Below are 22,824 nucleotides of genomic sequence, written 5' to 3' on the forward strand. Positions count from 1 at the left end.
TATGGGGTAGATGTCTATGTCACTGCACAAATTTCCCTAGATAATCTGCTCATGTAGCATCTTAGAGAGAGGACTTGCTGGACTATACTACTAATATCCTCAGCTTTTTCTCTAAACTTTGATTATTTTCCATAGAAAAACATTACAAAGAATCGTATCTATTGTTTTCCTTCCATCATTAATCTTTACAGAATTCTTGTGTTTGGCCAAGGAAATGCAGCATTAATTTTTATTACACTATCCTGCATGTTTATTACATACAATGCATGACAACCATAGTATTTTCTGAAAATAGTGAAAAAAATAAAAGACCATAGAATTAGCATATGCTGTACAATGTAGGATTATCTCTCTGGATTTGGAGTACTTTATTTGCCAAAGCAAAGGCTTTATCTAGATAATATAATTATATATGTATAAATTCACTTGCTCATAGAAGATATTAATAAGAAATTTAAATAGTTTTTACAATTTTTATGAACTAATAACTAATAGAGCATATTTATTTGGGTTTTGTTTTTAGCTTTTGAGTCATACCCATAGTGTTCCAAGACTACCTTGGCCTCTGTGCTTGAGATTTGCTCCTGGTAATGCACAGGAGACCATTTGATGCCAGGAATTGAACCCAGGGCCTCCTACTTGCTTACACTTCTTTTTTTTTTACGCCTAAACTTCTAACATTCATACCCTCGACCATTTCACAGAGTATTCTTCCATGTGAAGTGATATTTGGGGTGTCCCAAGTGATGTTCATGAGACCTGGGACCTCTCCCAGCACTTCTCATCTCAGTTGGGAGTTTAATGCAAAGACTCATGATACAGTGTTGTTTGGACCCTATGGTGATGGGAATCATTCAGACCCCCTAGTGGTGCACAGGGTCCTCCAACGCTAACCTTATTGATGCTTAGGGGCCTCCAGAGCTGCAACCAGTGATGCTCTATTGCCCATTTTGAACCAGGGATATAACCATGGTGAACTGCATGCAATGTATGACACTTAAAGAGAAAGATAGGAGAAAAAAAATTAGGGGAATCCAGAAAAATGAGCAAAAAGGCTGTGAATATAGCATTGCAGCTCAGTATACTTTTAGATAAATAACTTATGGCTAGCTAATCCTGTATAAAATCAATGGCATTTGATGCATTTGTTCCATACACATGGGTTTACGAATTAAATAGAATTATATATATTAGAAAAATATAGGTAAATTCTTTTTTTTCCTTTGTTAATTTGTTGTTGTTGTTGCTTGGAAAGCTGAACATCCAGGTGCTGAGGGAGAGAGAGAGAGCGAGCGAGAGAGAGAGATGGGTAAATTCTTGATAAGACATGAAGCCAACTTTCCTTTCTACACAAAATATTGCAAAGTGACAGTGCTGGAAAACTCTAGGAATAAAACATATCTTAGAGACCCAAAATGAATCTTTTTTGTTTTTTTATTCATATGTGGTACCAGATATCATACCAAGAGGTTCTATGACTGAGACTTGTCCCTGGTCGTTGTCTTCTATTTTTAAGAATGGTCTTATAACCTTTTGTTTTTTATTATTTTATTTTTATTAAAACAACATGATTTGATAGTTAAGTTTCAGACATACACCTATCCTGTCATCAGTGTCAGCTTCCCTCTACCAATGTCCCTAGAGCACCCCCATCTCGTAGCTTGATTATTTTGAAATTTGTTTCTTGCAGTTTGTATCTTCTGCTGTCAGTTTTCTTGATTCTACGATTCAAATATATAAATATACCATATCTTTACCATCAATGTATCTGCAACCCCTGCCCCATTACTTTTTATTCACTTCTTCTTACTCCTCCCCTTGATTTATTTTCTTCCCTATCCTTCTTAGTTCTATAATCTAGGAACCAGAGTAATCTAGATATCCCCCTCTGATCCCTTGTAATCCATTGTCCTGTTGCACTATATGCCACACATAAGTGAGATCATCTGATAGTGGTCTTTCTTCTGAGTTACTTCATTTAACATAATATTTCCACTCCCATTCAGGTTACAGTGAATTGCTTGATTTTATCCTTCCTTGCAACTGTATATTATTTAGAAGTGCCACTTCAACATGCAGCTTTGGAACTTGGCCCAGACTAAATAAATCAGAATTTCTAGAGTTGAGTTGAAGTTCAGTGTATTTCATATTTAACAAGTACTGCTGGTAGTTTATATGCAAAGTAAAGATGAATCCATTAAAACCCAAGAAAGTGATGTTAGGTTTTTAGCTTGCTCATTTTTACAACCTAGAGCAGATGTTCCTTTCTTTTACAAAGAGGTTTGTACTTCTCTTATGGGTCAGTTAAATAAATGAGCAACTGATAACAGTTTGGGAGGTCAAGCAAAAAATTGGACATATTGTGGTCTGAGAAAAATGCAAAATAAATTAAATGTCACAAATTGCTAACTTTATTTATTTTTCTAACTTTATCTTTTGCAAAATATAGTAAAACTTGAAAAGATTTATTATTTCATCACTGCAGGCAACCAAAGCCATCACTTTCACCTTTACTTCAGCATCTCAACTTATTCAGGAGAAACTTTATTTTAGAATAAAATGTGTTTAATAGGGTTTATGACATTTAAGGAAATGTGTAAAGTCAGTGAAATGCACTTAACATAATGTAATTTTTGTTCAAAAATGACTTCAAAAATTGAGGAAAAGCAGAGGTGAAAGAAAAAAAATTTCTCCTTTTAAAATTAGATTGAATACTACTAAAAGCATGGGACCCGAACTACAATAATTAAATTTGGGATGGGTACTCTTGGTTTTTTTGTTTGTTTGTTTTGGGTCACACCCGGTGATGCTCAGGGATTACTCCTGGCTATATGCTCAGAAATCATTCTTGGCTTGGGGGACCATATGGGACGCCGCAGGGGAACTGAACTAAGGTCAGTCCTAGACTAGCACTGGCAAGGCAGATGCCTTGCCGCTTCACACCACCGCTCTGGCCCCAGGAGGGGGAGTTTTGACCACATACAGTGATGATCAGGGTTTACTCCTGGTTCTACCCTTAGGAATTACTCAGGTAGGTGCTCAAGGGACCATATGGGATATTGGAGATCAAACATAGGTCAGCCACATGCAAGGTAAACACCCTACCCACTATAAAATAAACCCCCCCACGGTTTGTAAAATCATCCCATGCACCATATATCTATCCCAGGCAGACAGGTCTGATAAAGGCTGGGGTAGCTGTGAAGGATTAATAAACCACGCCAGTCAGAAGAGTCATAGAGTCAGTTTGCTTTAGTCTTGGGGTATGGCTGCCTGTCAAGCCAAACTGCTCTTTTTGTATTAAATCAATAGCAATCCACCTGGAGGGGTTGTCAAGTGACCCAAGTGGGCTTTTATACATCAAAGGGCAAGGTGAAAAGGAAATGGGAAATTGAGGGAATGTCTCTGTTTTGGATTTATGGCTGGGTATCATATTTCAACCCATGATACTATCACTCTGGCCTCTTAAATTTTAAATGTACCGGGGCCTGGAGAGATAGCACAGCGGTGTTTGCCTAGCAAGCAGCCGATCCAGGACCAAAGGTGGTTGGTTCAAATACCGGTGTCCCATATGGTCCCCCATGCCTGCCAGGAGCTATTTCTGAGCAGACAGCCAGGAGTAACCCCAGAGCATCGCCGGGTGTGGCCCAAAAAACAAAAAAAAAATTTAAATGTACCTATCAAAAGTCAGTCTGAGGGGCATGGGATGTGGAGGAAGGATGATAACATAGGGGGATGGCATTGGAGGTAAAATACATTGTATGTCTGAAATTCTATTGGAAACAACTTTATATTTCATGATGTCTAATGCTTTAGCTGTTGTTTGGTGTCACACCTGGGTTTATTCCTGGCTCTGAACTTGTGTGTCACACCTGGGAGAACTCAGGAGACAATATAGGGTGTTGCAAATCTAACTATAAGCTGTCATGTGCAAGACAAGTGCTTGACCCACTGCACAATATTTGCAGTCTCGATATTTGTTGTTGTTGCTATTGTTGTTGCTTGTTTATTCATTTGTTTTTTGTTTTGGAGGCACACTCGGTGATGCTCAGGGGTTACTCCTGGCCATGCACTCAAAAATTGCTCCTGACTTGGGGGACCATATGGGATGATGGGGATCAAACCCATGTCCATCTTGGGTCAGCCGCATGCAAGGCAAACACTCTACCACTGTCCCCAGCAATACCGCTGTTTTTAAGAAGTTACAATTTATGGTGGTTACCAATGGAGGAAGCTATTGAATGGATCATTTGAATGATGGTGGACCCACCAGGCAGTGGATGTAGTGTGGTATAATATATTTGATAAAATGTGTAACCATATCCCTAAAATTTATAGTGTAAAAATCAGTGTCACCTTAATAAAAAAAGTTATAATCTTCAAGTTTTTATCACAGTAAAATTTACTTCTTTTCTTTTTTCCAGGAATTAAGCTGCCCCCTAAAGGGACTATAGACATCACAATGATATTTTATCCCAGAGATATGAAGCTGTACAAATCATTAGTCATTATTCAAATGATAAAAGCAAATAATGAATTGTGGCATATTGACAATTTTAATGAACTGAACTCAGACATGAAAAGGTAACTTTTAGATCTGTACAATGAAGGAAAATGACTTTATTGTGACCGGCACTGATGGCATCCATTTCTTTTTCAAAGTAGAATTTGTGATGCTCTTACCTAAAGTGCTGAAATGTTTATATTCAGGACAATAAAATATATTTTTATGGGTAGAGTAAGATAAGGGAAATAGATTTCTTTTACAGATGGGTAGAATGAAAAGCATTGCTAATAAAAATTTCAGAAAGTTGAGGAAGTCAGTCCAGAGTAAATCTTGTAAAGATGTGGTAGCTTTGGTTATCAAAATCATGAACTTTTAACACTATGAGTATCATATTACCTAAGCAACAATCAAATTAATAAATAATAAAATTTATATTTAAAATAAAACATCAGTGAAACAAGACCACAAACACTAAAAAGGAATTTCAAATGAGAAAATATTTACTGCTAAAATAATAAGTAATCTGTATCTAAAGTAGTAATTTTCAATCTTTGTTCCATGATCTGGTGATGATCCACAAAATGTCCTTCATGTAAAAAACTTCTGTGATGATCAGATCGCACATCAAATGAAACTAAATCTATAGAGACCCTGCAAATGTGCCCAGTGCTTTTTATGTATATGGGAAAAATTTTCTATATACAGGAAAAAAAATTTAGTTAGGACATTTATGACAGATACACCGTGACCCATGCTACTAAATCCTGAGAAAAAGCTTTCATAGTATTTTTCACGGAGGCTTTTGAATTAAGAAAAATTTCAATGAAATCTTTTTTAAAATTCTTCATAATGATCATTGGCCTTTAATAGCTGAAGGAAGAAGAGATGATTTGGCTTGAAGCCCCAAAGAATAGCATAGTTGGGAGTGGAAAAAGCCATCTAAGGGAGAGATTAATCATGTGTGGTAATGGGGACAGGGAAAAAAAAACCTGCTGTTATGTAACACATAGTACATTTGCCATGTAGACGTGTATTACAAAAATTGTTATACAAATCATAAATAAATACTCAAAAATACATAATGGTTTTTATTTTTGTCCTAGTAGTCTAAAAATATTTATCATATTTCTACTGGTTCACATGTATAACAGAGTTGAAGACTACTGATCTAAGGGCATCCCAAAACAGGGAGATTTATGATTTATGATTCTTGTATTTGCCAAGTGAGATGCCGTGGTCCAGGAGGGAGGCTCTGACATACTACTTAAATTCTGCCATGGCTAAGGGATAATTGATCATTGCCACGATGTTGGTTACTAGTGCTCACTTTGTTTATCTGAAATTTAAGCAAACTGATCATGATGGAAAACAAAATGTTTTCTTAGCATTAACCATTTAATTCAGTGATGGCATAGAAATTCCTACTTTGTCCTATATGAGCAAATGTTTTCTCCAAATAAAAAATAATTATTTCCCATGGGCCCCAAAATCTCTATTCTGCTTTCTTTTATTACTCCTACAAAGAAGACTACCTGTACATTTTGTGACTCCTGTCTTAAAATGAAAGAAGGCCCCTCCTTGTTCAAAACCATATTAGGAATTTTAAGACTTGTCTAAAGCAGTAATACAGTGAGTAGGAAACTTGTTTACATTCGATATCCTCTTGCAAACACCACTACACATAAGTTCTGAACACAGTTGGGTTATAGCCCCGAAACCAAAAATTTTTTCGGAATATTTAGGTTGTACTTTAAATGATTATATAATCTTTGCAAGTGTGGTATTGATTTCTTCATATAGGTCATGAGTCTTTGAAGGTATTCCTACATGATGCATTTAATAAGAAAAACTTTTTTTTTGGTTTTTGGGCCACACCCGGCTTTGCTCAGGGGTTACTCCTGGCTGTCTGCTCAGAAATAGCTCCTGGCAGGCACGGGGGACCATATGGGACACCGGGATTCGAACCAACCACCTTTGGTCCTGGATCAGCTGCTTGCAAGGCAAACACCGCTGTGCTATCTCTCCAGGCCCAGAAAAACTTTTATATAATGACAAAAGCATTTTTCTAATTTTATTTTCCACCTGATAATGTGTGTTGAACTTCTGTTGAATGCCTTCTTTAAACTAATATCTAGAACAGGTGTCTCAAACTGGGGCCCGCGGGCCATTTGCGGCCCACCATACATTTTGTGGCCCACGGACGGCCTTAAATATCACAGTATTCACGATTATTTGCTTACCGAATAATCGCAATAAAAATCACATTAGTAAGAAAAAAATCGCATTAAACATTCGCATACCCGAGCAGTTCTGTTCGGGGTATGCAAACGTTTAATGCAATTTTTTGCGATTTTTTTCTTACTAAAGCAATTTTTTATTGTGAATATTCGGTAACCGACTAATCGCTAATACTTTGCGCCTAGTGTAGACATCATTTCCGCTGCTCCTGCCCACTGTCCCTTGCATTATCGGAGGCCTAAGGGAGAGAAATTTATTACAGAATTAGATTTTGTTATACCTTCATGATGACTTCATCAAAGCCTGCAGTGAAGAGAAAGATTGATGACGAGCACAGACAATTTCAGGAAAAGTGGGAGACGCAATATTTCTTTGTTGAGCACAGGGGCATCCCCATATGTCTTATTTGCTCAGAGAAAGTTGCAGTGCACAAGGAATACAACTTGAAACGCCATTATTCAACTAAACATGCTGAGGAATGTGCAAAATATCAAGGAAATGAGAGAGCCAAGCAGGTTGCCAGTCTTAAAGCATGTGTAATGAGGCAACAAGATTTCTTCAAGAAAGCAACCAAAGAGAATGTTTCATCAGTTGAAACTAGTTACATGGTTAGTGAGATGATTGCTAAAGCAGGGAAACCATTCACAGGAGAGTTTGTTAAAAAATGCATGTTACAGGCTGCAAGTATTATCTGTCTGGAAAAGAAAGGTCAGTTTAGCAAAATCAGCCTTTCTGCCAACACTGGCAGAGTGCATTTCTGACATGTCAAGTGACACTTATCATCAACTGTGTGAGAAAGCCATATGTTTTGATGCATACTCAGTTGCTCTTGACGAGGGTACAGATAACAGACACTGCGCAGCTCACAATTTATGTCTGTGGTATAGATTGCAATTTTGAATTGATAGAGGAGCTGCTCACAATAATTCCAATGCATGGCCAGGCCACCACTAATGAGATATTTTGACATCTGTGTGATGCCATTGAGAATGCATGTTTGCCATGGAAGAGGTTTGTTGGAATAATAACTGATGGAGCGTCATAGATGACAGGGAGGAGAAATGGTCTGGTGGCACTTGTTCAAAAAAACTTGAAGAGGAGAGTGTAGAGAAGTCCGTTGCTCTTCACTGCATTATCCATCTGCAGGCCCTTTGCAGTAAATGCCTGCTGTGTGATAATGTGATGTCTGTTGTTGTGAAATGCATCAACCAAGTCAGATCCAGGGGCTTAAAGCACAGGAGGTTCCATGCTTTTTGAGAGGAAATGGAGTCAGAATATGGAGATGTGCTCTATTTCAGTAAGGCACGTTGTTGGCTCAGCAGGGGAAATGTCCTGAAAAGATTTTTTGAGTTGAGAGAAGTGAAAGCCTTCATGGAGAAGGATGAGAATGCTGTTTCTGAGTTGAGTGATCACAAATGGCTCATGGACTTAGCTTTTTTGTTGACATCACACATAAGCTGAATGTACTAAACAAGATGTTACAAGGCCTGGGGCAGCTTATCAGTGCTGCCTAAGACAACATGAGAGCATTCTCCACAAAATTTGTGTTATGGAAATCCCAGCTCTCTCAGACAAACCTTTGCCATTTCCCAGCATGCAAGGAACTTGTGGATGCAGGCATACCATTCAGTGGTGAGAAATATGTTGATGCTATTTTTAAGCTAGAGAAGGAATTGGATCACAGATTTGAAGACTTCAAAAAGCACAGAGCCACTTTCCAAATTTTTGTGGACCCCTTTTCCTTTGATGTGCAAGATGCCCCTCCTGTGCTTCAAATGGAGCTCATTGACCTGCCATGCAACTCTGATCTCAAAGCCAAGTTCAGAGACATTAGTGGAAAAGCAGACATGCATGGGCAATTTTTGAGAGAATTGTCTCCCCCACCAGCTTCCCTGAGCTTTCCTGAATGTTCAAGCGTACCATGTGCCTTTTTGGGAGCACATATTTGTGTGAAAAGTTATTCTCCACATTGAACTTCAATAAGTCAAAGTACAGGTATAGACTTGTTGATCATCTTCAAGCCATACTGAGGGTCTCAACTGCTTCCTCTCTAAAGCAAATGTGGTTCAGATTTGTGAGAAGAAGCACTGTCAAGTCTTTGGCAGCAAGGAATAGGTAAAAGATGCCATGTTCAGAAGAACTGTTCATGATCTTCACTCAATGTTCTATTCATGTTCAGAAAAATAATTAAAACTGTTAATAATGACATTTGAGAACTTTTTTTGTGAAATTTCTTATGCAGCCCTGCCTCACCCCGACTTTGCCTCCTGCGGCCCCCAGGTAAATTGAGTTTGAGACCCCTGCTCTAGATTGTGGATTTCTTGTCACCTTCTGAATTCCTATCCTTAACTGCATTGTAGCAGGGTGGGAAAGGAACTTTGTATTTATCCTGATCAATTTATATCATAGCTCATGGGAACTGTGTTACCTTGATTAATCACAGCTTAGTCCCATCAATAAATAACCATTCCTGATAATTATTTACTTATGTATTTTTATTTTGGGGTCCAAACTAATCTTGTCTTAGGGCTCTTTACTCAAAAATCACTCCAGAAGGTGCTTAGGAGTGAGTCCACACGGACTGCCAGGAATTGAAAGTAGGTGGGACACGTTCAAGACAAACAAACACTTACCTCTTTTTCCATTTTAGCTTCCATCTCATGTTGGTTTTCTTAATCATTTTAATAATTCTCCAGATTTTAAAGAAAACACTTAATGTGTCATTTTCAGTTTTGGGGGGCTAGGAGGAGCGACCTCGCACGGCCCCCGGGCCTCCGGAGAGGCAGAGAGAAAAGAAAGACGCGAACCCCCCCTTAAGGGGGAAGGAACGCTCCCCGAGGGGAGGCGGGCAGAGGACAAAACAACCCAGGTCCCGCGGTGGGAGAGGTGAGGAGCCCGTTTCAGCCTCGAACCCGCCTCGCCACTCAGGGCCAGACCACTGGGCACCGGACAGGAGAACGCTCCCCCCCAGGAGCGAGAGCGCCTGACACGCAGCGGCGGGGACACGGAGCCCGCACGAAGACGGAGAAGCGGGGGGGAGGGCGGCGTGAAGCCGGTCGCTCATCCCGTCGGGGAGCCTCAGTCACCGGGTCGCCTGCAGCAGCGAACCGCTGCCCTCGCGCGTCTTTAAAGCGGAGGAGGCGACCGCGGCCGGGACGGTGCGTGCCCCCGGGTACAACGCAAGAGCCGGCGCACAGGGCCCAGGCGGGCGGCTCAGGCGGCGGAAGCGCGGGGACAAGTCCTCAAGACAGGCCCGGCTCCCGGCACGCACCCGGGTAGAGGCAGCAACCATCCCGTTCCCTGCGGTGTCATTAATGTGTCATTTTCTTTTTATCTTACTTTAACTTTATAAGAATTCTTAAAACAGCCTGAAGTAGGGACTGGGGACATAGCTTAAAGAGATGGCATAGCATGCAAACCTTGAAATCCATGTCCATTCCAATGCTAGTACTGGTCCCTGGTATCTCTCAGATACCTATCTATTAGATAGATATCTGGTATCTTCAGAGGGTCTAGTTACAAAATTTCTAGGATTCCAAGTGATTATATCACTGGCTCCAAGGCTCCTAAGCACAGGTAAGGAAACCCCTGATTGCTATTAGGTAAATAAAAGATCAATTCTTTTATGGAAATATGGAAAAGACTTGTTTTTCATTGCTTACTTTTGCTCATTTCTTTTCTAATCAGAAATATAGGAACAGACCGTGAAAACATTGCTGTAATACAATGGCTGTACCCTTTCCTTGGACTCTCAGAGGCTGAATATCCACAACAATGTGTGGGTAGGTATATTTTAGACTTAGGGAGAAAGAGCATTCCCAGGGACCTGAGACTCTCAAATCTTGTCTCTTTATGTACAAACTTTGAGCTCCAGAGGAAATAATTAAGTAACCCGCCTGTTAATGGATGTGCTGGGAGGAATCTAATCTCCTAATGGGAAGTCCAATACCCTATACACAAAGCGACAGTTCGCTCTTAGTGAGTTCTAGAAATTCAACTAAGATTGAAATAATACTAGCTTCAGGACTGTTCTGACACTCAGACTCCCTGCATCAGTTTTCCACATACTTAGTTCTCGTGTCATATTTAATTATCATATTCTAGCATCTATGTAACACTTTATAATGTTTAAATTTTTATTTAAAATTTTATTTTGAACACTCTATTTACAATACTGTTAATGATAGGGTTTCAGGTATGTAACATTCTAGCACCATATTTCTCTACCATAATCTTAGGGTCACCTCTTCTATGATCTCTTCCCTGCAATAATCTCTGTTATATAGATAAGTTCTTATTTTCTGTTGCCTTTTGCCATCTGTATAACACTTTGGTTTTTTTTCCTATGTTTGTTTGTTTGTTTTTTGGCCACACAAGGTGACATTCAGGGGTAACTCCTGGCTATGCACTCAGAAATTGCTCCTGGTTTGGGGGACCATATGGGACGCCAGGGGGGGTCGAACTGTGGTCCGTCATAGCAATATGCCCTACCACTTTTGCCACTGCTCGGGCCCCTGTGTAACGCTTGTATCTAAGAACTCTTTTAGGAGATGCTGATCCATTCTTCACTGCCCCTAACCCAAACTTTTAGGCTATATTTTGAAAACAAAACAGAACAAATAAAGTTTTCTAGGAGCGGCCAGAGCAGTGATGCTGGGCATAAGGCATCTCCCTAGCCTAGGACAGACCAGGGTTCGATCCCCAGCATCCCATATGGTCCCCCAAGCCAGGATCGATTTCTAAGTGTCACTGGGGGTGGCCCAAACACCAAAAAAAAGTTTTCAAGGAGTTTTCACTGTACCATGTTGCAACATCAACTCTTTCCTTTTTCTTTACTTTTTTTTTTTTGAGCCATACCTGGCAGTTGCTCAGGGATTACTCCTGGCTCTGCCCTCAGAAATCACTCCTGGGAGTCTTGGAGGACCATATGGTATGCTGAGGATGAACCCAGGTTGGCACTTGCAAGGCAAATAACCTACGCACTGTACTATCTTTCTGGCCCCACCAAATCTTACTCTTACTATGCTTTTGTCCCCTCTTCTGTTCACTCTTTACTCTTTTTACTCCATGTCCACCAAACTTCTCTCAAGTTTTCTTGTACTCTTTTTCCTCAGTTCTAGTTTCCTTGTTTCTGATCTCTTGATCCCATGCCCCTGAATTATCCTTAAAAATGAAAGCTCATCTTAGATAATGATAAAGCACAATTAACTATTCTACCCTTTAAGCTCTAGGCATAGCTCTCCATAATTAAGAACTACTAATTTGCTCTGCAAAACAGAGATATGCCTTAAGCAAACCAGATGAGCCAAAGGAAGGCATGAAATTTTCATTTTTCTTCCTCCCTCATATATCAATCTTTAGTTATTCCCCAAAAGGTTAGTAGTTTTCTACTGACATAAGTTATGCCAACATACGTAGAAAGAAAATAGTTATATTTGTGAAAAACAGTGTTTCCCCAGATACATTGGTTACAAATGTAAGCCAAGATTACATATTTTCTTCAATATTTTCTTTTCGGGAGGTAATTTGGGCCACACCAGGTGTTGCTCAAGGGCTACTTCTGACTCAGCACTCAGAAATTATTCCTGGAAGGCTCAGAGGGCCATATGGGATACCATATTGGGGAAAGAACCTGGGTACATGTCCTATCCTCTGTGCTCCCCTGTGATTTAATTCTAACTTGAGTAAAAATTCATATTTCTATCAGTATCTTTGATCATATATGTCATTTTATCAACACATAAATATTTAAATATGCTAAGTTACTGTCATAATGCTTTATAAATATTTAAGTGAATGAGTTTTATTTCCTTCTGATATAGTGTGTACACCTTCTGTAAAGTTGAATAACTCAGGCTTTTTACTCACGTCTACCGTAGTTTGTTTTTTTCTAGATCAAAATTTAAAGAATATTATTTTAATCTTAATTAGACCTCTGAAAAACTAAAAAAAATGGTATTTCTTACATAATTTTCTTCATAGATAGTTGAGAAACATGAAGGCATATCTATGAAATCATTTTCTTTCTAACTGTCAAAATATTTAATTAAATTAATTTCTGTGTATGACCAATTCCAGGAGTTTCAACTGGGGCCTAGAGCCTAATGCCAGCATGCAGGAGAAAAATTTAATCCCTACCTGCCTATGTTACATTAGCTATATCTAGAATACTCAAAGTATTTAATACTTGACTCTTTCTTTTAAGAGTTATTTAAATCTATATACTTCTGGGGGAGGTATCCTGGCCTGAATTGAAATCATTCCTGGAGTTGTCAGCTATGGTTGGTCCACTGTGACAATGATAGTAGGAACTGATCACTCCAAATAAGAACTGGATACTGAAGGAAGATTAAGCAATATGAATGATACTCTTCATTAACAATATGTGGTATTTTTGACACTGTGAAAACCACAGTTTTCTTTTAAATTATTTTATTGTAGCTCAAGGCTAATGATATAATCTGAGAGTGAAATTAATTGGCACTGTTTTTCTCCTCCAGCTGTCCTAAAAGGCAAGGCAAAGAAGAGGATAGAAGATGTATTGGTTGTTTCACTAGATGGTGACTATTCTAGAGGACGTCCAATCTATGAGCCAAATGATTTTGTAGTGCTTCCAGAAAATTCCACCCGTGATTCTTCTTATGAAGATCTACTTGGTAAGAGACCCACAGCTATGAGTCTAGAAATGTTGCTAAGTAAAAACTTAAGTTTACTTAAACTTCAGGTTAATGCTTACTCAATTACATGAGTTTATACCTATTTGTCATTTACAATGTAAAATTAAAATAGTGATCAGAGTATTTAGGTATGTTAGTTCTCTTCACATAATAACATTTAATATGATGGCAGTTCTTATTGTTAATGGACTTAAAGGAATAGGTTGTGAGTCTCTCAATAGGGAGAAGAGAATAAAACCTACAATAATGTACTTCTACTTTACCTTCAGTAAATCTACTTCCTGCAATAATCTACTTCCCTTCTATATAAATTGCTTTTTATCTCTTTCAGGTAGTTAAGGAATGTATAAAATTTTTAATTTCAAAGTACAAACTTGAGTAGATATATTTATTTAAAGAATTAAGGTTTGAAATGAATTATATATAATACCCCCCAAATTATATAATAATTCCCTGACATTTAAAGTTTTGAGTAAGACTTTTGAAAAAGTTAATAGTCTGGCAAAATGAAAATACAATGTTACAATAGTTTTTTCTATTTTCTTCTAGATTTAAAAGAATGTCATTTTACTTTGAAGGGCAATTCTTGGAATAGTAATGTATTAAACTCAAAGAGGAAATTTATGATTATGTATCATTTTTAAAGCATATTGACCTCTAACTTAAGCATAGAATGCCTTGCACAAAGAAAATCCCTTCACAGGTGTTCACACTCATATCTTTAGTATTTTTAATTTTATCCAAGTGTTCTTAAATTGGTATCTTACCTGGTTATTTTCATGCTGAAAGAACCTAAAATTATACAAGAAGACAGAAGACAATATCTGACAATATACAAAGTATAGAGGACATAGAGTAAAATTATTTTGTTAATGTAATAGTGGCCATTTCTACTTACTAATAGATATTTATTTTAACATGCTCAAGAAGTTCCTAAATAGATTCTGCACAACTCCAATATTTCCCACTCAGATGGTGTTATAACAGGATATGTAACTTTGTGTGTTTCCAACAAGACATAAGGGGTAGAAACTATTCATTTTCAAAAAGACTGTTTAGCATGACCACAGAAGAAAGGCTTGTGTCTCTTTCAGAGAAGCCTAGTCTTGAGGAGGTCTCAGGAGCACGCTTACTACAATCACCTAGAATCCTATGCTAAATGCTATCATCCAGGGTCCCAGGTTGCTCTTTTCAAGTCTCTCCACCAGATCCTAAATTGCCCTTATTCACTTTGCTAGTTGTAGTCCCATCTTCAGTTGCACATATGACCTGAAAATCACACATCATCATCTCATTGCCCTATGACAGAACTCAGTCATATGTGACACATAGATCTGTAGTTGAGGCTAGAACATATAATCTTTTAATCCCTCAAGGTAAAAATTCCCTTCCTAAATGAAAACAGTCTAGATAGATAGATAGATAGATACTATATATATATATATATATACTGAGGCCATCATTATTCTCTACCCTATAATTTTGTAACCCACTGGTAAAGTTGTCTGTTATTCCATGAAAAAAAATAATTATATGAGAAAAAACTACATATCAAATCTTTCTCTGAGACTTGACCTTGATGTATTCCTTGCTCTATCAGGCTGTCTTCCTTTATGTTAGTTTCACTGTTTCTGATCAGAATTTTAAATTACCTACTGAGAAAATGACCCAAGCTCAACTGGCCAGCACTCTGCACAATTCCTGCCAAGGACTGAGCACCATCTCCTCTCTCCCAGTCTGCCACCTCTCTGGCATAATCATTCCCACTTCCTATTAAGCTGTCTGTTATGTCTAAACCCAGATTAGAACCTTACTGATCACTATTGCAGTTTATGGGGTACTCTTATCTTTTAAAAACTGCCCACAAATGTTTTCTAGTTTGTATTCCATAATTCTTTACAGGAATTTGTCATCAAAGCAACCGTATGAAGCAGAACCACTATATTTTGATTGTGTAAGTGAGGAAATCTTAGTAAAATGAATTTAATTACTTCTCTAGGGGCTTGCAACACAGCAAGATGAGTGAAGGTATAGAAATTCAGGCTTGTCTGTATTTTTAACGTTTTCTATTTAAAAATATAATTTAAAAACTAGATATCAAATAGAAGGCACTGAGCTACTTATATTGCAATCATGTCCAACATAACTACTTTTTCTTTTCAAGTCTCAGGGGAGTAATTTATAATGGAAAAGCTTTCTACACAGTTAGGGAACATAAAGTCGAATGTCTGGTATAGATTAGCCAGTTCATAAGAGCTGTTTCTCCTTTTCCTTTATTATCACAGCCTGTTCTATTCCTTTCTGTCCTGAGATTTTTTGTTTTGTTTCAGTAGAAGTGTTTACCCACTGTTCATTTTACCAAACATTACTTTGTAACAGAAAGATGCTAATATTCATGATTTTACCCACAAAGTATTCATAGAAAATCACTAATATTTTATCTTTACTTACAAAAATGATTTTTCATGAATCACTGTATATGAAGCAGTCTAGAATTAGCATTCACCATACTTCTCTGCTGTTCACCCTAGGTTCATATTTACTGAGCACAGTGGCCCGAGTTCACTTGCTACCTTCAATCATTTACATGTCACTTTTCCAGCAAGGTGACTGTCTCTACGATAGAATGCCCTGTACATTTTGCTAGCTTCTTCCACTAGCCATATGATTTTTTATTGACGTTTTCTACTGCCCCACTGGTCAAAGTGATGATCGGATAAAGCAGAGCTTATAAGTTTCTTCACCCCCAACTTTTGTGGAACTGCCTAAGCTGTCCTCAAGGAGCCTGACACCCGCTTGAAGCAATTCTAACCCAACCACTCTCGATGGTTCAGTGTTTAGGTGGTGCTGCAGTGCTTGCTGGACCCAGTGGAGCTAGAGGCTAGCAGGACTACACCCAAGTTTGCTCGGATGATGGAGTATCCTACGAGCTATACCTAGTGGTGCTTAGGAGTCATGAGTATTAAACTTGGGTACTTGTATGTATAAGCAATGTACCCTTGACCCATTAAGTCCCCTGCCATACCCCACATATTTTGTGGTTAGAACACAGAAAGTCTGTTTATCTTCATTTACTGAAATTATGGACATATAAATCCGGGCCACGTTTGTTTTTTCTATAGTCTTGCTTTTCTCTCCTCTTTGTTGGTCTACTTCCTTAGTCTACTCACCAACTTCTACATGTGACTTAGTCGTGAGCCCTCAACCCCTCTTCTCATTTCATGATAGCCTAGATATGTTCAATAAAAGCTCATTCAAATTAGCATCTTGAGATTAGCATTCTAAGATTAACTGTAGAATATGATGTAGATATAATAATACTTAAATGAATTGCAAAAATGTCTGTATAGTAAATACACTCCAAATATAGTTTGAAAGGTGGTGTGTTTCTATGTGTGTGTCATGTGCATTGTGTGTATTGGGATACATGAGAAGGACTCAGGAGCTCTGTGCTTGGAAGTCACTTCTTATGGTGCTTGAGGGACCATGTGGTGCCAGGGATCAAATCTGGGCCTCCTGTATTCAATGATTATGCTTAGTTTATTAACCTTCTCTCTATTCCAAAAGGCAATATTTTAAAATCTGGAAATGGAATTGTGAAATGAATACTTATATTATTTTGAAATGAATACCAAAGTTTTCACAAGATTATTGGAATTACAAAAAGCATGCTCATTAGATTCTTTGTTATTAGTGGCTAGTTAAATATAAACCATGTGACATAATGAGCTACAAGGTTACAAGTTAAGTTACAAGATAACAGATTTAATGCTAACTGTATTATTAATTTATCACTTTGATTTTAAGTTCTGTATTTGTAAAAATGCCAAACTAACCAGGGACTACTTTAATTTATGAAAATATGAAAAAGGGGTTAGAGAAATGGCTCCAAAGGCTGAAATGCTCACTTCCCCTGGGGAAGCCCTGTACCACTTTCAATATCCAACACCACATGGTCCTCTGAGCACTGCCAGGAGCAACCACTGAGCACTTCCAGGTGTGGTTTATGAAAATAGAAATAAGTTTCTATGAGAATTAAGATTTCAATCACAAGCTTGTTCAACTGCTCTTTATTTTTAAAATCTGTTAAAAATTAAATTAGCCTGATGCAAATCATTTTCATTTCTCATTATAAGTTGATAATTTTTGTTTTTATGTGTACTGTAGTGATGTTAGAAACACGTAGGAACTGCAATTTTTAATTGACTGTAACCTGGAATATTGTTCTCCAACCAATGGTTAATACTGAAATGAAACTCTGATTATTCTGAAGAGCAAAGCTAAAAATATAAGTATAGATTAACTCCAGATTTAAAATATTCCACAGATGTTGATTTCCAGTGATGGATATATGTAGGCACTTTCATATTAAAATGAATGTAATTTGAATAAGCAATCAACTTATAAAATTTTAACTCTCTGATCTAATATGTTCTTTTCTTTCTATGGAAAGTCATATGGATAAGGCAGATTGACTCTGAGATTTCCTTTTCTTCCTATACAGTTTCTCTCTGGTGAGTGCTTTCTATAAGCATAAAGTGATAACAATCCCCACCACTCCCTTCACATTATCCTCCCTTTATTTTTCTCATCTTATTTCCTTGAGTCCAATAAAAATATCAGGTCATATTAAATAAAAATGCCAGGATCCCTCTGTGTTCTTTTCACCCAGAATTCTTCCAGCACAATAGACTTAACTAGATTGATCACTTTCATATATTTTTTATTCAGCTACAATCTAGCAAATCTCTCTGCTGCCAGAATATTATGCTGAGCTCTAGATATGCCAGCATTAACAAGACAGAGACTTCTTGTCAAGGAATTCAAAGAACATCTATTAACCATGTTGGATATTTACTACCTAAATAAATTGGTATTGCCCTACTGGGATATTATTGTACTTGGATTTTTTAAGTTTTATTTTACAATTTCACTTCTAGTAGAGAACATATTTTTCTCTGTAAGCAGAATTTCACCGTTAATTGTACTATTTCTTCCTAACAAATGTTGGTTCATTCATTTGATGTGTTTCTCTGGGGAAGAGTTCTGTGACTTTCTATGTGCTTTATTTCTGCAAGATTGATTTCCTTTTTGACAGCCATCAAATCCATAGCTCTTCCTTATATTTCCCAGGTGTTCTTTAGCTCAAGGCCATTGTTTTTTGATGAATCTTTTGCTATTTGTGTCTGAATTTGTTGATTCATGTGTTGTACTGCTGATCTTGTTCCAAAGCCAGCCAGTCATCTTGTTTGTCTTTTTTTTTTTTTTACATCCAGGAGCATATTTATTCTGTAATCAAAAATAGCTCATGTGAAGCCTGTCATTGGTATTCCCATGGTCCCATGTTGGCCTCTGGACTTGATTCTTCCCTCTGTTTTCTTCCTTTTGATTTCTTTATTCAACTCTTAACTACCCTATTGAGACAGTCAACTATATCTTATGTGCCAAACCAAACCAAACCAGCATATTCGTGTTGTGTACTTACTGAACTTGTCAGTAGCATCTGCAAGTTAATCTTTTTGAAGGATTTTCTGATGTTGGTTTTCATGATACACTTTAATAACTTGTTATCTCATTGGTCATCCCTCCTTCATATTTCTGATAAGCTCCTCTTGTATGACCATGATATAAATGGCTAAGTGGCTCAGGACTCTGTAATTAGGTATATTCCAATCCATTGGACAGATAACAAATTATGCATTACACACAAGTGAAGATGCTGATATTAAATCCTTGTCAATTATGCTATATTGTGTGCATGATATTTTCTTGACTGAAGGATTTGTGTCCTTCCCTTTAGTCTCTAGAAAGGTCTTAAGATTTATAAATTAAGTTTTTTGAGCCCTAACAATGATAGTGGAATCTACGTAGAATATTTTGAGGTTCAACTATTTAAATAATAGTTTTCAGCAAGTGTTTGGTTTTCAGTAAGTGCTCTGTAAATATTTGATGCTATCATAATTATATTTTGTTTGTTTGCCTGTTTTGGGCCATACCTGGCTCTTCTCATGGTTAAATATAGCAGGCTTGGATAACAAAATGGGTTTCTGGATAATGAGCTTAGATTGGCTGTCACTCCAGCCCAAATATTATTTAATTTAAAGCTCTAACTTAGTAATATGTGATACTGACATACTGGAGGAATGATCTTCATATATGACAAATGATGTTTGAAATAAAGACTAAAGCCATTCAGCATATTTTCTTAAAATTACACAATAGAATATTATAGTGTAAAAATAAGGTGCCCAAATATTACAGCCTGAAGTCACATGGTAATTTCTCAAAATCTCAGTTAAAACATTGATGTTACAGTTCATCTTTACAGTTCTGTTTAAATTAGAACTAAGAAAAGCATCAAATATATAACTATTTTGCTTAAATATTTATTTTGAATTTTACTGTACTTTTATTCATATTAGTGGAATGCAGTTATTTTAATATTGATTTCCAAATAATTGAGAAACAGTTATTAATTTTACTGCAAAAATATTTATTAATTATGCAAATATAGGCAAAATGCCTAATTTCAGAGAATGTTGTATCAATAAATTAGTTAAAATGTAATACTACTTATTAGGGACCAGAGAGATTGCACAATGAGTGGTAGGGTGTTTGCCTTGCATGTGGCTGATCTTAGAGGGACCCAGTTCGATTCTGGCATCCCATACCCCAGCCTGCCAGGGACAATTTCTAAGTACAATGCCAGGAGTGACCCGTGAATGCAGCTTGGTGTAGCCCAAACACCATTCACTAAAGTTTAAAAAATACTATTTATTATATTCAATTATTTATTTTTCAGCATTACTGTGTAAGGTATCCCTTCCTTCAACTCCCAAAGCTTTTGATATTTCAATCCCTTCTGGATGCTCAGAGCTGCCCACACCTGAATGGGGGTGTTGAATATAGAATAAGAGTCTGGCTGGAGGAAGGGGGACAGAAAGAAGTCAGAGAGCCAGAAGGGATGCAGCAAGGTAAGCTGCTCAGGATAGAAAGCTTAGCACTAAAAGACATGTGAAGAAATGCTCATGGCATATAGGGCCGTAGAATAAGGCGAGCTGACGCCAAAGAAACTTTGACAGTGAATTTCTCTGCCATTACCCTGCAATCTTCAGACCCGCCTGCAAAGGAGCTAGAGGCCTCAACATGTGAACTTTAGACTATATTTTACTAACTAAACACCATTGCTGATATCTTCTGTACTGATTAAAATTGTATTTGTCCTGAGAAAATTAAATAATAGAGACCCTTGGCCAAAGTCACTGCAACTGTATTAGTTTTAGGCACTATGTTAAAGGCATTAGAATGAATGATAATTATGCAGAACAGTATCTGAACGGAAAAGAAACCACCAATGTTGAATTTAATGATTTCGCTGCATATACAAATGAATATACTTATTGTTATCTAACTTAATTCTGATATGTAGTAATTGCTCATGGGTATTGGGTTCTTGGAAATTGAGACTGAGCAAAATGACATAATGTAATTTTAGTAATGTCACCTGGTTTGCTTCTTTTTTCGATTTTATAATGAAATAATGGTGAATTAAATATATATACTAATATTTTGTGTGTAAACTTTTTGAATTTGTTTGATTAAGTACTTAGTCTATAACTTAAAAGTACTAATGTGATAACTCAGTTATTTTGGTTATTGGTCACAACTGCTAAGTAACTTTTGCTTTTCACATGGTTGAATATTCCCTTGTCCTTTGTGCAAGCTACTCCCTTGACTGAATTTTGGAGAAACCTTGTAACTGAAAAATCTCATTTTGCTCAGTATACCATTATCAGAACACATCATTTTGTACTTAAAACTTCCTATTAGTCTTAAGCATCTCATATCTTCACCATATACTATATAGTCTTGGTCTACTTCATCAACTTTATCTTTGGACAGTTCCTTCCACATTTTCTTTCATCTCTTCCATCATAAATTATCCCTCAAATGGGCCAGACTGGTCTTTAACATAGAAAATTCAACATGCTGCATTGATATCTAAAAGGCTATTTCTCTTTCCACCCCCCACTGTATATCACTACCACTCTTTAGGGTAAGCATGTTGGTCTCCTCCTGGTGATCCCTAGAATCCAGTACCTCTAAAACTATACTCTTTTAGTCTCCTTTACTTTACTTCTCCAGTTCTTTTTTCTCAATCATAAGCTTAGATAACAAAAACCATTCTTATTATTTCAAGAAAAGTACTCACTTAATATTATCTCAGTGATTACAGAAATGAAAAGATGAACTTACTGATTTCCCTACCAGCTATTGTGTTTATCTCTTCTATTTTTCAATAAACTTTTCTATCTCTAGAAAATATGAAAGAAAGAAAAAATAATAAATGAAAAGTCAAGGAAATTGTATTGTTAAACTAAGCTATAGTACATACACAAAGATCATTTATTCTTATAGACTTGAGTATTCTTGAAAGTATAATGTGTATTACAGGAAGCATCATTTATTTGTTTTTAAGAAGTATTCAGTTATTCTCTTAAAATTATTATCTAATCTTATCTTACAATCTGATAATAATTACTTATACTGGCCTTATATTGATTTAGTTCCTATCAACTTTTCTACATCAAAGTAAAATATAAATTATCTCCTACTTAGGAACATAGCAAATTACATATTTCTTACATGGTAATATGCCTTTTCAGATTAATTACAGACACTATAGAAGGTTAGCCTTAAATCACAATACATAATGTCAGTTTAGTCATGATTTTGAACAACATGATTATTTCCTTGTCCCTTAACTTTTTGTATTTTATATTTACATCTTATATAATGCATTTGAATTATAAATAAGGAGATAAATATAATTTGTAAAATATATTCATATGTTTGCTACTTACCTCATCCCCATTCCTTAACTAACAAAAATTTCTCTTATTATATTTATTTTATGTTAGTTCAATAAAATAAATTTATTTAGGGAAATTTTCTTAAAGGAGAAACAGCAGTTTTCAACAGAGAATATGAGATTCTCAAGAAGGGAAATCTGAGAATAGCAAGCACAGGTTGTGATGCAGGTCATTCTATAGGTATAAAATTCATCTAGCTATTTATTTGTAATTTAGAAATATTGTTACAGTAATGTGTTTACAATGATACAACATTTATGGTCTTGAATGCACAGTTAATTCAACGCCATCAAAGAACCCAAGATCCTCACCAGTGCCCCTGAACCCCAGAATCTATCCTGAAATTTCTACTCTATTGCCCATGTGTTTTTTGTTAGTATTGTCTATAATTTTATCTTGTTTCTCTATATACCACAGATGAGTGAGATCACCGGTACTTGTCCTTTTTCCTCCTGCCTATGTCACTCATTATGATACTGTCTATTTCCATTAAAGTTGCAACAAAAAAGGGTCGGAGAGATAGATTGGG

General features: G+C 36.8%; 1 protein-coding gene across 1 annotated transcript in view; it reads left to right on the top strand.

The window, feature by feature from the left end:
* The window catches only part of CFAP47 (cilia and flagella associated protein 47), a 433,368-nt gene that overhangs the window by 377,493 nt on the left and 33,051 nt on the right, over nucleotides 1-22,824 (top strand). Inside the window, exons 59-62 of the mRNA XM_049766890.1 lie at nucleotides 4,425-4,584; nucleotides 10,433-10,523; nucleotides 13,212-13,401; nucleotides 15,325-15,376. Coding sequence (XP_049622847.1) covers nucleotides 4,425-4,584; nucleotides 10,433-10,523; nucleotides 13,212-13,401; nucleotides 15,325-15,376 — 493 coding nt within the window. The remainder of the gene's footprint in view (nucleotides 1-4,424; nucleotides 4,585-10,432; nucleotides 10,524-13,211; nucleotides 13,402-15,324; nucleotides 15,377-22,824) is intronic.

This window comes from Suncus etruscus, chromosome X, assembly GCF_024139225.1.
Source record: "Suncus etruscus isolate mSunEtr1 chromosome X, mSunEtr1.pri.cur, whole genome shotgun sequence".
NCBI lineage: Eukaryota > Metazoa > Chordata > Mammalia > Eulipotyphla > Soricidae > Suncus > Suncus etruscus.